A 13,624-nucleotide genomic window follows, 5' to 3' on the forward strand; every position below is an offset into this window, starting at 1 on the left:
CTGTCAGTGTCTTTTGTCCGTCTTTTGCCTGTGGCGTGTACCACAGCAGGTCAAATTGCTCAGTTAAGGCCATACAATTTTTGGAAGCACTTTGCGAGCAGTGGAGGCGAGACACCTGTCAAGTAAACTATTCAAAGTACTAAAAGAAAATAACATAGGTTCAAAAGCCTTTTGTGGTGGAACTATGCAGACAAATTGCAGAGTTGAAGCCATGGCAAGCTTATAAGCGGAGAAAGCTGGATTGTTCTTGATCAGAAATGTAAGAAATAGGTCATTAATTTATGGAGGAAAAAAATAAGAAATATGGAGATAACAAGGTTTCTGACCGACAGCAACAATGTTACTGTGAAGAGCTAATGCTGTATACTCACGTAGATGCAGTAAAACGCTACAGTGTTATACAGTGGCTAGAACCATACATTAGCTACATTAGCTGAAGTTAGCTAGGCAACCATCTGGAGTTAAAAGACCTCTGAAAGTCTTATGTCAAAGAAATGTGACATACATGCTGTGCTGACGGTGTTGTGCATGCCGTTGGCTCGTTGCCATTCACATGGGTGAACGTATGCCCATGTACAGTATGTTATACTGTACTGCAGTACCATTGCAATTAATGAACGGTTTCTGTTTGGGATGAACACAGCACTCTTTACATCATCTGAAATGCATCCTTCTAGCAATAAAGGTCTTGATATCTTTAGTTTGATGGTTCATGGAAAGTTGCATGTTTGGAACAGTTGAAGGCAATAGTTCACCATTTAGGATATGTTTAGATTACTTTGTTTTTCGTTGTGATTTAAAAATAAAAAAACTTTTTTTGGGGGGGGATTTTGTCCTGGGGCCGCATTGAGTGACGGTGCGGGCCGCCAGTTGCCCATCCCTGTCTTAGGTCTTTCATGGCAATCAGACACAGCATTCATGATTTGAGGCATTTTGTTCCAAAAATGTGTTTTGCTAAATTAGACCTGCTGGTGGCGCTATAACAGGCCAATGTGAAAAGGGTGGCATTTCTTCCTCGGCCTAGTGAGAATGTGCGTGTGAAATTTCACGGAAATCGCAAGCTGCGTTCATGGTTTGAGGCAGTTTGTTCAAAACGGACCAATCCTGCAAACTTTGGATGGCAACCTTAACCAATGAGGATGGAATATGGGAAATCGGACAGATCAGGGTTGATCACATGACTATAGAGATACTGTGTACCGATTTGCATGACGTTTGGTTAAAAACTGTAGGAGTAATGTGAAAAAATGGGTTTTGCACAAATCGGCCTCCTGGTGGCGCTATAACAGGCCCATGTCAAAAATTTGAGGCAGAGGTTCTGAATTGGCATCCAGGGAGTGTGTGTGCACAGTTTCGCAGCGACCGGGCCAACGGTGCCGGAGATTTGGTGGTAACACACGGACAGGACGGACGGACGGACACACGGACGGACGGACACACGGACGGACGGACGGACGGACGGACGGACGGAGGGTAAAACATACTCTCTCGCCATGCCTTCGGCCTGGCAGAGACAATAAAAGTTTTTTTTTTGGGGAAAAACATGTTCAGAACCCAAGATATGATGATTTGAAGATTTGCTGCTCCATCCACTCCTTGTTTAACCTATAACTTAACTAGATAAAGTGCTCCTCGGAGCACAGGTCTCCGCCAGGTCAGATACGTTATTGTGGCCTCCTGGTTGCGCTATAATAGGCCAATGTGAAAAGGGTGCCATTTATTCTTAGGTCGTTCACGGCAATCGGACACTGCATTCATGATTTGTAGCATTTTGTTCCAAAAATGTGTTTTGCTAAATTAGACCTGCTGGTGGCGCTATAACAGGCCAATGTGAAAAGGGTGGCATTTCTTCCTCGGCCTAGTGGGAATGTGCGTGTGAAATTTCACGGAAATCGCACGCTGCGTTCATGGATTGAGGCAGTTTGTTCAAAACGGACCAATCCTGCAAACTTTGGATGGCAACCTTAACCAATAAGGATGGAATATGGGAAATCGGACAGATCAGGGTTGATCACATGACTATAGAGATACTGTGTACCGATTTGCATGACGTTTGGTTAAAAACTGTAGGTGATAATGTGAAAAAAATGGGTTTTGCACAAATCGGCCTCCTGGTGGCGCTATAACAGGCCCATGTGAAAAATTTGAGGCAGAGGTTCTGAATTGGCATCCAGGGAGTGTGTGTGCACAGTTTCGCAGCGACCGGGCCAACGGTGCCGGAGATTTGGTGGTAACACACGGACACACGGACGGACGGACACACGGACGGACGGACACACGGACGGAGGGTAAAACATACTCTCTCGCCATGCCTTACGGCCTGGCGGAGACAATAAGTAGTTCAGACTGGTGTCTGTCAGGTCCAACTGCACCTCAGATCATCCACATCAGAGGCAATGAGCTGAACTCGACTTCTTAATATTCTGACCACATACAGTATGCAACATCCTGGGTTTGAATCCAGTATGTAAACAGACTTCTCCGTCCCATCAAAACAAGGGACATTTCTCATGAAATAATCTTAAAAAGCTCATCGTTGGGTACGATAAAACAGCATTGTTCTCAAGTTCAGTTTGACCTGTTACACATGTACGCTACATTACGCTGCAGGAGCAGATCCACCGATACGACAATAATGTTGTTGACACATGCTGCACTACATCTCTGTTCATGAGGACTGACAGAATGAAGCAGCCGCGCACACACACGCACATGCACACACATGCACGCAGCGCACACACACACTTGGGAGTATAATTAACATATTATAATAATAAGAGAGGATAATTCACACCAACATGCACATTAGCACAGTTAAACCAGATTAGTGCGTGTTTTCCAGTTTCCAGACCAACTTAGTGTGAAAAGTGTTAAGTGTTTTATAAGGCCTGCTGGGGGAGAAGCATTTATGTGACTGCTCCACAACAATGTTGTCATAGCAACCACTTATGCATGGAATTGGATAAAAGACACTTAATACAGTGATACACTTATACAGCAGTGTATCCCAACATGCGGTCCAGGGGCCCCCCTTGAGGGCCACCAAAGATCACAGGTGGGGCCGGGGTGTGAGGTCTTGTTGTCTGTTTGGAGGTATAGTCTAAAACAGTTGTGTGGAAAAAGTAAAAAAGTTGAAATTGTTTACTTAAGGAAAAGTATGAATACTGCAATGTAGAAATACTCAAAAGTTCGGAATTCAAAATTGAGAACAAAGCATTGGTATCAAAATGTACTTAAAGTACCAAAAGTAGAAGATACTCATTGCAGAATGTCCCAAGTTTTCAAATGTATAAAGATCTTTGGAAAATAGCAGATCTACAAGCTCACAATGCGGTGCATCGCGACGCATTGCGAGCTTGTAGATCGACAATTTTCAAATGTATGTTTTGTGATGATAATCAAATTCTACAAAGTAACTAAAGCTTTCAAATAGTGGAGTAAAAGTATAATATTTGCCTCTGAGATGTAGTGGAGTAGAAGTATACGTACAGAAAATTGGTAATACTCCAGTAAAGTAAAAAATCCTCAAAATTGTACCAAAGTACAGTAATTGAGTAAATGTACTTAGTTACTTTACACCACTGCAGTTAGTTCAAAACATCCACTGTCTGCCTGTGCGCTCTCAATGTGACATCAATCCAACTGGTGTAACAGGAAAAGTGTTTTCCAAAATGTTCAAAAAGTTTGTAAAATAGCTAAACTTGCCCATCTACAAGCTCAAAATGTGCCGCGATGCGACTTATTGTGAGCTTGTAGATCGGCATTACATTACAGTCATTTAGCAGACGCTTTTATCCAAAGCGACTTACAATAAGTGCATTCAACATAGTGTAGGCAAGAAAACTACTAATCACCAGAAGTCTTAAATGCATTCTCTTCCAAAACAAGCAACTGAGAGCATACCTATAGCGCTAAGGTAAAAGTGCAACATATCAGCTACCTACTCTCTTAAACAGATGAGACAAATAGGAAAATCAAATGAGTGTATCAGTAAGCAAGATCCAAAAAAACAAGAGCTCGTACAAATAATTGACAACAAGCAGGCAAGTCTAAAAGGAAGGGCAAGGGTTTCCTGAGGAGGTGGGTTTTCAGCCGGCATGTTTCTCTATTTGTGATACGAGAAGTATAGGGTTTAAGTGGTAAAACAAGTGTGTGCGTGCGTGCGTGTGTGCGTGCACATGTGTCTGAGCTTTTTGTCAGATGTAAGCAGCGGTGAAAAAAGTACTTAAATGTTTTACTTAAGTAAAATTATCAATACTGCAATGTAGAAGTACTCTGTTACAAGTAAAATTCCGGAATTAAAAATGCACATGAGTAAAAGTACAAAAGTATTGGTATAAAAATTTAAAGAAGTACCAAAAGTAAAAGTACTAAAATGTTTGAAAATAGCCGATCTACAAGCTCACAACGTGTCGCGATGTGACGCGTTGTGAGCTTGTAGATCGCCTATTTTCAAATAGCCTAGGTATGAAATAGGGCTAAAGTGGTTAATGTATGTTTTATAATGTAATAATTTATATCTGCAAAGTAACTAGTAACTTTTCAAATAATTGTAGTGGAGTAAAAGTACAATATTTGCCTCTGAGATGCAGTGAAGTACTGTAGAAGTAAAAGTATAGACAATACTCCAGTAAAGTAAAAGTTGTACTTAAGTACAGTAATTGAGTAAATGTACTTGTTACTAGAACAGGAGGCACCTAATACACTTATTTTAGCCTCAGTCTCAGCGAGGCTGCATCCTCTATAGTTCCAGACAGTGTGTTATGGAGACCTTTCAGTATGCCTTTTTTTCCTGCCTGAAATTTGAGAGGAATTCCAACTGCAAAGCTTCGGAAAAAAGACAAAAAGGCCAAGAGGGACTATTAGGAGATAATTACTAATTATGCAAATGTGAGAGGAGGAAAAAAAAAAGGGAAAAAGTTGTGCCATTTCTTTTCCTTGGTCATTTTATCAGCCGTCCTCAGGAGAGCGCAGTCAATGGTAATAACGTTTTCTCTTTTTTTCTCCCTCAGCAAAAAACGGTTAGTTGGTTAGAGGACGCCGTGTCCTAAACCGTTCAAATTCTTTCCGTCGCTCCCTTAATCAGGAAGTGCCTGTAAATTCTCCAAGCCATGCGTGTGCACACTGGCGGAGCGGTGGTGTGTGCCGTTTGCCATCGGCAATGACCTTCATTAACCTCATAAATGCCAGCGGTGTTTTTTTTTGTCACAGCTCTTAATGCGTTTATCAGCGCAAACAAACATATATTGTTGCTGTCGTCGTGCAAGTAACCTCTTATCTCCATATTTTAACTTTTCTTAAATATGTTTTTTGCTAAATCAATGTCCTACTTCGTCATACTACACTGTCACACAAAAGTAGCAAAAAAAGCCGATCTGCGTTCTGAGCTTGTAGATCGGCTATTTTTGAATTTGTAACGGCTTTGGACATATGAGGTTTCCACCCGACAGCAATGACATGACATAACTATTCCAGGTGTGGGGGAGGGGGGGGACTTGGGGTACCATCTGTAAAATACATCTCAGCACAAACGCCCCCTCCCCTCCCCTCCCCAAAAACGCACACATGAGGACTCTGTGACATTGGACCGTCCCCAAACATTAAAGCCAGTGCTAATGCAGGTCACGCTAACCGTTTCTTACGCAGAAACATTCCTCCTGCCCTGCAGTATGGGAACACCTAGCCCATTAGAAACCTGGACCACATGAATAATTTGTGAGACAAGAAGAAGGAAGGAAGACGTGTTCCCTTCCCTGTCTGTGCCTATACGCTATAACAAGGCTTTTATGAATTAATTCCTTGTGTAAATGTGTGGGATCGTGCCAGAGAAGTGCTAAGGCATACATTACTAATGAGAATTTTCTTTTTGCACCACCAAGGTGTAATAGATGTTAATGTTTGTAAGGACAACTGAGTGACAACACGGTAATGAAACTCCTTCCGAGAGAGAGAGTGAGAGAGAGAGAGAGAGAGAGAGAGAGATCACTGACATCAGAGAGGGAGAGAGAGAACACTGACATTATACGGTGGGAAAGGTTAACATCATAATGCATAGAGAGTGATCTTTCATACCGGCGACAAGGTGGTAACAGACTGCCAGTCATATATATATACACCTCTCCGTCAGTGAAGTCTTGAAAAGAAGAACACAGGGCTTCGTTCCGCGGCCTGCCTCGTCATGACCCCGCGCCCACACCGCCTTGACACGGACCTTGTCACTGTCATCAGAAGCGAGGTGACACACCTATACAGTGCTCCGTTTCTCCTCCCCCCCCACCCCCCCGGCTCCCATCCCCCACACCCATCTTGCCGACATGTGGTTAGAGTGGACGTGGTAGTAGGCAACAGCAGCCAGCCGGCCTTCGCGGGAAAGCGCCGGGGCTTGACGGCGGGCGACCCGCACGTCCGTGTGGCTAATGGCTCAGCGGTGACCCGCGGCTCTCAGGGCTGCGAGGCTCAGCACTAGACGGGTCACCGCCGAGGGAACTCGTCTTCTGCCCTGTCCGCACCCCACCCCCACCCCCCCCCCCCCCCCCACGATCATCTTGGCAGCCCCCCCCCCTCCCCACCCCCCTCCTTCTCGACACCGCTCAGCCCCGATGTTCATCCCCTACTTGACCCCTCTGTAGCCCCCTGCCAGGAAGGAGAGCGTAAACAGTAATTGCTACATAAATTATGTGACACTGATGCTGCCCGCCCGTCCCCCACCCCCCCCTACACACACACACACACACACACACGCACACACACACATACACACACACATACACGCTCACACACCCCTCACACCCCCCCCCTACACATGATTCTGCGCTCTTGATGGTAAGTTGATATAATGTCCTGTATTCATACAGAGTGATAAGTACAGCTGTACAAAAAAAGAAAAATGCGTCGGCCCTATAAATCTCAGACACGCTCGTCTTTCATCAAACAAATTGCGACGCGTGACACTAGGCCGCGGCACGCGTAACTTCTGGCCCAGATGTTGCCGTTCCTTAAAACATCTGAGCGATTTGTCAACCGACACGTCACATTTAAAAAAAAAGGATGGTAAATTGTTATTTGTTTTTTTTGTTTTGTCGCGGGGAGAAGCTTGCAACAACCGAATTCCCTGAGGAACAAACCAGTAAATCACAAGGGCTGTGATTAATTAAGAGGCAGATATATACACAGTAAGTCTACGAAGCCTCTTACGGCGATGACAGAGTGTCGCTGGTCTACGGGTGTGCAAACACTGTGCTTATACGGGAGTGGGAGGAAAAAAACAAGAGCGAGCGGCTGCGCTACCACGGTACACAATGTAGGCATTTAGCAGCAGCCAGCAGTACATCCAAATAATTTAGAGTCGAGTATTGCAATATGGATACAACGCTGGAACTCAGTGTTCCGGCAAACTGCAGATGGTGTGTACCAGTGAAACCTACTTCAGCTTCTCGTTAAACACTATATTTTGTGGCAACATATCATTATAGGTGAAACATCTCAAAACATAAAAAAATAGCAGATCTACCAGCTCTCAACGCGTTGCGTTGTGCTAGTCGGCGTGCAATGAAGTATATCATTGTTGTCGGGCAGAAACCTTGTAACTCGATATTTCTCGAACTTTTTCCGTGAATAAATGCCGTACTTCATCATAAAAGAGTGTCACACAGTCACGCAGGGTGAAAATAGCAGATCTACAAGCTCACAACGCGTCGCATGGCGACGCGTTGTGAGCTTGTAGATCGACTATTTTCACTTTTTTTAAATTGAGAAACATTATAATAAAAAAGGAACGTTTTTTGGACATATGCAAGGTTTCCGACGATATAGGGCTTATAAGGGGTTAATTCAGCCAGTTGTCACGTTTCCAAGAATGTTACAGCTGGTCAATGAAAGGCTTGGGTGAGAGAGGTGGCGAGCAAATGAATTTTCTGTCATGGTCACCGTCCCACTTTTCAATCCGTTAATCTTCATTGTGGGCGATGTACATTTATTTGTCATGCACTTTGTCACCACCTAAAAAGAACAATTATAGTAGCAAAAAAAAAGAGCAAAAAGCAATAATGAAATCAGGGAGGGGGGGGGATAACTTACTGCCTTTTGAATACACACATACACACAGGTTTTTGTGAAGTTCATCTGCAAATAATCTGCAGTGTTCTTAAAAGATTACGGCCTAAATGCCACGCCATAATCCCTCCACGGTGCCTTTTGTTTGCCACGGGGTCTATAGAATAATTGGTTGAACTCTGGAGATAAGTATATATGCGTTAGATAACACATAGGGGTATTAAAGTCTCATCTACATTATCAGACGGATATTAATATATATATATTTTTAAAAGCTCCAACAATCTGCAAGCATATCTGGTTTGATGTAATTATCTGTGGTCAGGGTTCTAAGTGAAGTGGACCTTGTCTGTCAATAAAGAAAATTTAAAAAAAAATGAAATCTTCTCCAATCTTCTCCAAAGTGCTTTCACTTGAGCCACTTAAACAATAAATATTCCTTAAACCACATAACCACCTCATACAGTAAGGTTGCTCGTCTGGTAAGAGCACATACAACACACCGTATATAAGGCTATAGTCCTTCTAGCAACTGGCCAGGCTTTCAATTCGACCAGAGGCTCTTTGCTGCATGTCATCCTCTCTCCCTCTCTCTCTCTCACACACACCCTTCCTGTCTCTCTCTCTCACTGGTCCTACCAAAAAGAGTCTCAAAAAATGAAAACACCTACAGTACCATACAGAGTACACCATGATCAAAAACATGTTTAAATGCTGCTGTCGCTTGTCAAAGCGAGGCCACTTCCCCCAGCTATACGGAGGAGAGAGACTGCAACTATCGGTCCTTCACAAAGAAGACACACTTCATTTAAAAATCGGCCCCTGAAATGGCCCCTAATGTCCCCTGCTATCAGTATGAATCAGCAGTGCTGATAAATTAGCCATTTGGAAACACACTGTGAAGGCCTGTCAGCTAATGTGTGTGTGCACATTCGTGTGATACTCATATGCAATGCTTAATGTTGTGGAACCAATTTTGTCGTTTCCATTATGTAAATACATTTGCCTCGGCACTATATTTTATGTATTGTCTCCCTTGTCTCAATTACTTGGGCTATTAAAAATCAAGAGGTTATGGAAATGAGGCGCGGTTTGTCTGTTTGTGGTTTTGACGACGAGTGCAAAGTGTTTATGAAACCTCGTTATACATTCAATTGCAAAGAGTCTCTGATACGTCAACCCGCTCCGAGCGTTCATCCATATTCCACAATGCAACGCGTCGTCAGTATCTCCCGGCACACAGCTCTATAACCACTGTTACCATTATCATCAGTAAAAAAAATAATAATAATACAGTCGCTTATGTGTTGTGCTTTATTTAGATCCTCACCCTCTGAAAAAAAGAGTGTAGCCTCTGTGCATGAACTGTGTCAGAGTAAATGACTGCATTGTTGCCTGCGTTTTGGGTAACTCATTGTTACTCAACGCCAGAGCCACATTGCAATGCCAGTTTGAATACAAGCTTGGAAATCTCAGCAAATTTTTGCCTGGTGGCTCAGCCAGTTACAGAGCATTATGCTCCTTGCAAGTGCAAGGAACCCAGGTTCGAGTCCTATATAGCCCTGTCTTGTCCCGCGTATATCTCCTTTCTCTCTCTCCTTGGTTTCCTGTCGCTATACACTGACTTATACACTGACGGTATCTGAAATATTGCCCGAAGAATTAAGAAATAAATCTGAAAGGAAAACACATTTTGGGCAGACCGGTAACTGACAGGATAGTGCGTCAACCATAATCGCAATGTCCCCCGCGTTTAATTCCAGCTGGGGACCGGTGTAGCATCTATTTTCCCCTCTCTATTTTCCTTTCTCTCGACACTATCCTCTCTAAATAATAAAGCAAAAACTACCTAAAAATAATAATCTAAAGAAAATAATCTTAAAGAAAATAATCTTTAACAAAAGAAAAATACGTTAGGGAAATGATTAGGTAAATTTTAATAACACGGAACATGTATACATTATAGGCTTAGCTTTACAGTATCGAATGCCACCGATCTGATATCGATGTCACTCTACATAAAATCAGTCCAGAACATCCCTTAGTCACGCATTTTTCATCACTAGCACCTTTGATCGAAAATTACACCACGCAATCACCACATATCCTCAAAGATGGAATTAGAACTATTCCAAAATGCATAGATGTGGCTCATGTACACTATAAGGAAAACAATGAACATTTTCGTTTAAGTTACGGATGGTCAGAGGGGTATGTGTGACCAGTCTTTCTTTCCTCTGTCATTTTTTCATCATCAGTAAATACAGTATAGCTGTCGTTGGCTGCATGGGGAGGCTCGGCTCTCTGCAGGGTCCATGACACAAACCACATTTGCTGGCCTCTGAGCCCGGCCGTCCGCTATTTACCAGACGACAGACGAGACCGACACGCTTGCAATGTTACTGTCAGGGAAAAACACGTCTATTGTGTCGTGCTGAAAATAATAATAATAATAATAAAATGAAACACATTTTATAACAGTTATTACTACTCCATCCCATATACAAATAGCATTTTTTCCCCACACCAGGGAGGTCCGATTGTTACGTCTTGGTATACTAAAATTGCAAGGGAAGGCACCTTATGTGTAAGCCTATAGCACATTTCAACACGGAAAATCAAAGTGCTTTACACAAAACATTAAAAGCCTGTCAGTATCACACCCTGATAGACACTGACGGTTCGCAAAGACGTAGGCCTAGATATGTATATTAACACAAGGTTATTCTTATGCAAATGTAATATTATGGGTCCAATTTTACACTCTCAGGGTTCAATTAAGGCATTGTAGAACATAAAGGATTTATTTTTAATTAACCCTGAATGGTATAGGCTATTTGATATAATACACACGTCTTTCTTTTGTAGCTATGTTGAAATTTGAATGAGAAGACAGCTGTAGCCTACAATGAGAATGTTTCTGAATGTTTGAACTCAGAACACTATAATATAGCCTAAAAAGAACAGTTTAATAAAATGTAAGCCAACCTATAGGGAAGGTATCGACATTGGTTCCTGAATTTGAGCGCTGTGAGATGCAGGCACCAGAATGTGCTTTGACATATTGAAATGTAATTTTGCTGATGAAATATATTTTGAAAATGTACAGTAGCCTATATAATGTATAATCATGTATATTTCTAGCTGTCCCTTGAAAGAAATATTACCCTTTCGTCACATCCCTTCACATAACACAGGAGGCACAGGCTTGTTAGAGAAGTATAACTTCTAATGTTTTAGGCTACTGTGGGCATAAAGCAACCTATATGTACTTAATGTACATATTTTTCTTTTTGATTACTACTTGTTTATATGATGCTTTTGCATAGTATTGTATATTATTGTCTGTCATTAAATGTTTCCATGAATTGAATACAGTGACAGGACCCCAATGGAAACGAGACATATAGTGCTTTTCTTTTGGCAAACTGTTATCAAAGTATTCAATCAATCAACATACCTGACATGCTTATGCGTATTACTACTAATCAAGTTCTAGTGAGAGAGCAGAGCACTGATGTGCTCTTTTAAGTCACGTTCTCAGGTCTCGTGTTAAATTGCAACGAACATGCTGAAATTATTCAAGCGGACACTTTTGCAACAGGCGACACATTAGTCATTAAATTGCGTTGAAACGGGCCGACTGTTAAAAGGAGAATAAATGAATGCAGCAACCAAGACAAGTTCAACTTCACACACACGGGGAGAATGATGACAATGCGCCACAGAACTGGCTTCTTTTCCCCCACACAGCCATCCATCCCCCGTTTACATGTCTTATGTGTGTGAGGCTGTGAGCTATTTAAATGCAGGTCCATTAGCGAAATACAAATGCAGGTATAACAGACTCTTTGACACATTAATTCGCGCTTCTGTGCAGCTTCTTTTTGCTGCGCAGTTTTTAAAACCCCGAGCCTGGCTGTGCGCTCCGCTGCTCTGTGCCCGGTGACCGGAAGACTCGCCCCAAAACACGCTCGCCCCCCAGCGGTTCCTGTATTCTTGTATTTGTTTTAACTGAGTTTAAGGTTAGGTAGGAATACGTTTAGTGTTAGGCATAGTTTTACTGAGGTTACGTTTAGGAATAAGGTTATAGGTTTAGGCATAGTTTTACTGAGGTTACGTTTAGGAATAAAGTTAGGTTAACCGTTTAGGCATAGTTTTACTGAGGTTAAGGTTAGGAATAATAAGGTTAGGTTTAGGCATAGTTTACTGAGGTTACGTTCAGAAACAAGGTTAGGTTTAGGCATAGTTTACGGAGGTTACATTTAGGAATATATCAGGTGGCGACCGTTCCGAGGTCGCCAGATTTGCCCCGGGGCGACTGTGTTTTTGGGGCGAGCCTTGCCCTGCCTGCGCGCTCCGCTGGCCGGCCACGGTGCGCCACGACCGAACCAAAGCACATGGAAGACTATTAGAGACAACATTACGCGGGAGACTTTGGGGCATAAATAAAAGTTTACCTTTTCTCTTCGACCGTCTCCTCCTCCTCCGCTTGAACTTGCATTTCATCTGCGCGCCCTGAGGTCCCGAGGCGCGGCCGCTGTTCCCCAGACAAGATGCCATCACACTGTCACTATGTGAGCGGGAGGAAGGACGCAACGCGTGGAGAAACTAAACGGTGTCTCTCCGCTCCGCGGTGCCTCAGTTGTCTGTCTGTCTTGGTTTCTCTGATGTCCTCTGATATAGGAGCCTGTGCCAGAGTCCTTGGTGACGTCGCGGATATTTTGGAGTGCCTCTCTCTCTTTAGCCCTCCTGAACTCTGACGGGGGGCTGTGAGTGAGTGTGTGTGTGCGGCTGTTATGGGGGCTTCACTCCAGCGCTATCAGCCCTGAAACTCCAGCACGCCGCCTCCTCCTGACTGCATTTTCAGCACAGCGTGACAGCTCTCACCGCCGCTCACTGATATCGCGCGCGCGCGCGCGCCTCTCTCTCTCTCTCTCTCTCTCTCTCTCTCTCTCTCTCTCTCTCTCTCTCTCTCTCTCTCTCTCTCTCTCTCTCTCTCTCTCTCTCTCTCTCTCTCTCTCTCTCTCTCTCTCTCTCTCTCTCTCTCTCTCTCTCTCTCTCTCTCTCTCTCTCTCTCTCTCTCTCTCTCTCTCTCTCTCTCTCTGCCCTCTGACTGCGTAGTTTCTGCACCTCTCTCTGCGAAATGTGTTGGCACCTGCAACCGCTTTGACTTCAATCAAGCAAGACGCTTGTCTATTTGCCGCCGCACATTCTAATTATGTCCAATCATGACTGTCTGGGTGGTGTGACGTCACCCACCACAGACCAGCCCCAAAAAGCTAAGTGGTGGACAAAGTATATAATATACTCAAGTATAAATACTCCAGTATTAAAAGTCCAAATTACAAAGTACGTCTACATAGATTTAAAATATATATATATATATCAATGTGTATTGATATTTAGAACATAAGCCTACCCTCAAAAAGGAAATGAAATGTTCAGAACATTATTTTTTTCTTTTAAATAGTGAAAATAGCTTTTAAATTGAGAAAAAGTATATTAAAAAATGAACGGTTTTGGACATACAAGGTTTCCACTGGACAGGGACGATATAGGCCCTATATCC

At 43.1% G+C, this 13,624-nt stretch overlaps 1 protein-coding gene across 1 annotated transcript in view; it reads right to left on the minus strand.

Moving 5' to 3' along the window:
- adarb2 (adenosine deaminase RNA specific B2 (inactive)) overlaps positions 1-12,615 on the minus strand; it is a gene marked incomplete at both ends in the record, with an annotated part of 264,867 nt that extends 252,252 nt beyond the window's left edge. Inside the window, one exon of the mRNA XM_084049189.1 lies at positions 12,513-12,615. Coding sequence (XP_083905315.1) covers positions 12,513-12,615 — 103 coding nt within the window. The remainder of the gene's footprint in view (positions 1-12,512) is intronic.
- Between the last annotated feature and the right edge of the window lie 1,009 nt (positions 12,616-13,624).

Source organism: Gymnoscopelus microlampas (genome assembly GCF_963454915.1).
Source record: "Gymnoscopelus microlampas genome assembly, chromosome: 22".
Taxonomy (NCBI): domain Eukaryota; kingdom Metazoa; phylum Chordata; class Actinopteri; order Myctophiformes; family Myctophidae; genus Gymnoscopelus; species Gymnoscopelus microlampas.